The sequence below is a fragment of the Penaeus vannamei genome, chromosome 22 (genome assembly GCF_042767895.1).
Source record: "Penaeus vannamei isolate JL-2024 chromosome 22, ASM4276789v1, whole genome shotgun sequence".
Classification (NCBI taxonomy): domain Eukaryota; kingdom Metazoa; phylum Arthropoda; class Malacostraca; order Decapoda; family Penaeidae; genus Penaeus; species Penaeus vannamei.
The window spans coordinates 15521933-15524432 of record NC_091570.1 but is presented as its reverse complement, the minus strand read 5'-3'; the positions used below and the strand labels follow the sequence as shown (position 1 = coordinate 15524432).

The 2500-nt window shown below is 34.7% G+C and overlaps 1 protein-coding gene across 1 annotated transcript in view; it reads right to left on the bottom strand.

Moving 5' to 3' along the window:
* Nucleotides 1-2500, bottom strand: part of Blos4 (biogenesis of lysosome-related organelles complex 1 subunit 4) — a 5816-nt gene that overhangs the window by 2661 nt on the left and 655 nt on the right. The window contains exons 2-4 of the mRNA XM_027366352.2: nucleotides 2389-2500; nucleotides 1183-1254; nucleotides 351-413 (exon numbers count right to left, since the gene is read on the bottom strand). The exon at nucleotides 2389-2500 is cut by the window's right edge and continues 29 nt beyond it. Of these exons, the coding sequence (XP_027222153.1) occupies nucleotides 351-413; nucleotides 1183-1254; nucleotides 2389-2490 (237 nt within the window). The 5' untranslated portion in view covers nucleotides 2491-2500. The remainder of the gene's footprint in view (nucleotides 1-350; nucleotides 414-1182; nucleotides 1255-2388) is intronic.

Below are 2500 nucleotides of genomic sequence, written 5' to 3'. Positions count from 1 at the left end.
TCTTAGTGTAAGTAACGGAATTTAACAATTTTGAAACCAATGCTTTAATACTTCATTATTTGAAGATCTTTTTTCATCAGCAGTATCAAATCACCAGAACAGAAACACTATTGTTATTGTTATACATGTAAACATTGTCTTCTCAGACAGAAAATCGGAAAATACATGTTCATCATCAGCAATATTCTGTGAAACATGCCCTCTCTTACAAGGAAAATTTACTTACAATGATTACATCTTCATATCATAAACCCTGTCTTAATAACACATAATTTACAATCCTTAAATTCTGACTTTCACCCAAAAGGAAAAAAAATGTAGAACATCATTTACAGGATGGTATTATTTACTTGATAATGTGAGTAAACTTGGGGTACTAGTATATCCAAAGTGTGTCGACTTTCTCCTCGGGTCTGAAAAATATAGTAAGAAAAGTGAGATAAAAAAAAGAATCTTGTACATTAAACTATAAAGATACTATATACAATTCTGTAACATTTATGCCCAAATATTCATTATTCCTCATATTACTTCTGTTATTTTCCATCACCACTCTCTCTCTCTCATCTCTCTCTCTCATCTCATCTCTCTCTCTCCTCTCATCTCTCTCTCTCCTTTCATCTCTCTCTCCTCTCATCTCTCTCTCTCCTCTCATCTCTCTCTCTCATCTCATCTCTCTCTCTCATCTCATCTCTCTCTCTCATCTCATCTCTCTCTCTCATCTCATCTTTCCCTCATCTCATCTCTCTCTATCTCATCTCATCTCATCTCATCTCTCTCTCTCATCTCATCTCTCTCTCTCATCTCATCTCTCTCTCTCATCACTCTCTCTCATCTCTCTTTCTCATCTCTCTCTCTCCTCTCTCTCTCTCATCTCTCTCTCTCATCTCCCTCTTTCTCTTTCTCTTTCTCTCTCTTTCTCTTTCTCTTTCTCTCTCTCTGTCATCTCTTTTTATCTCACTTTCTATCTCTTTTTTATCACTTTCTATCTCTTTTTCTCTCTTTCTATCTCTTTTTCTCTCTCTTTCTATCTCTTTTCTGTCACATTCTATCTGTTTTCTCTCACTTTCTATCTCTTTTTCTATCTCTTGTACTCACTTTTTATCTCTTTTTCTATCTCTTTCTATCTCTTTTTCTCTCTCCTTACATCTCTTTTTTACTCTCTTCATGACCAGAACTTACCCGATCCAGGAGACTTCCATATTCCTCAAGTCTAGTCAGCATAGATTCTAACTCATGATCAAGAGCACCTCTCTGTACAATGAAAATTTAGTTAAAAAATGCTTGTTAGAATAGAAAAATACAATGTCCAGAAGTGTAAGATGCATCAGATACTTGTAGGACATGGAAAATAATTTTCTGTTGATCCTTGTCTCCTTTTCTTAACCTTCCTTTCCTTAATTCACACTCATAAAATTAGTTATTTAGTTTTATGTAAATTTCAAAAATCATTTATCTTAATTAATTTCATACAAAACAATTTTCCTTAGAAAAGGGAATATTTTTACCAGAAAAGATCTGACCTGAAGATACAACTATAGCAAAAATTCTGTGGTAAACAATAAAATTAATCGCCCTAATATGCAAATAGACCTTGCTGAATAACGGTCATACAGCTTCAAGCATTCACCCTAGTCTTTACCCTCACAACCTTGACCAACATAAGTTGCCAACATATATTCTGGTAAGATAAAAAATGGACTAGGTTCTTCAAGAGGACTACATGCTAAACTTTGCCAAAATGTAAAAAGTTGTTCTAGGTAAAATATTAAACTGCATCTAGTCTTGCCAAGGTCTAAAAGGCTTTGGTTCTAGACTGGATTTACTTTGTCAGAATGCAACTACCAGCAGGAATGGAGTGTCTTTCAGGTAAAATATTTTGGTGTAACTGATAATTTTGACTGACTGATTTTCAATGTCAGTTAGAATTTTAGTACAGCTGGGTAACCAGTAGAGGTGTTTCTCCTTGTGAAATAGGTGTGAAAAAAAAAGAAAAGAAAAAAAAGAAAGAAAGAAAGAAAAAAAAAGTTCTTAGGATCTTCAATTTATCTATCTTTTTGCCAATGGCTTCCTTTCACAGTGCTAGTATAGATAAGAAGGGCTGCGGCTATTTTGCCAGATAACTATCCATAATACAATGAAATATGGAAGGGGTTTTCTGGCCTTAGCTGAAGCACTAACAGGCATGGAGGAAGTGCTGATGGCTGGATGATATGTAAATGTAACTACTAATATTGTTACTACAAATAATTTTACTGAACTAAAAGTACTGTACCTACACTCTCTCACAAGCTATCCATCATAGGTCAAAATCATCATTTCAGTAACAAGAGAATTATATAAATACCACCCAAAAAAGGAATGGCACAATTAATTGCAAGTGCTTACCTCTTTTGTTGTATCAACAATGAAATACTTGGCATAGTCTTCTGCCAGCTGCTTGGCAATATGCTCCTTCTGCTCTGATCCTGTCTCTTGAGGCTGAGACATTGTTGGAGAG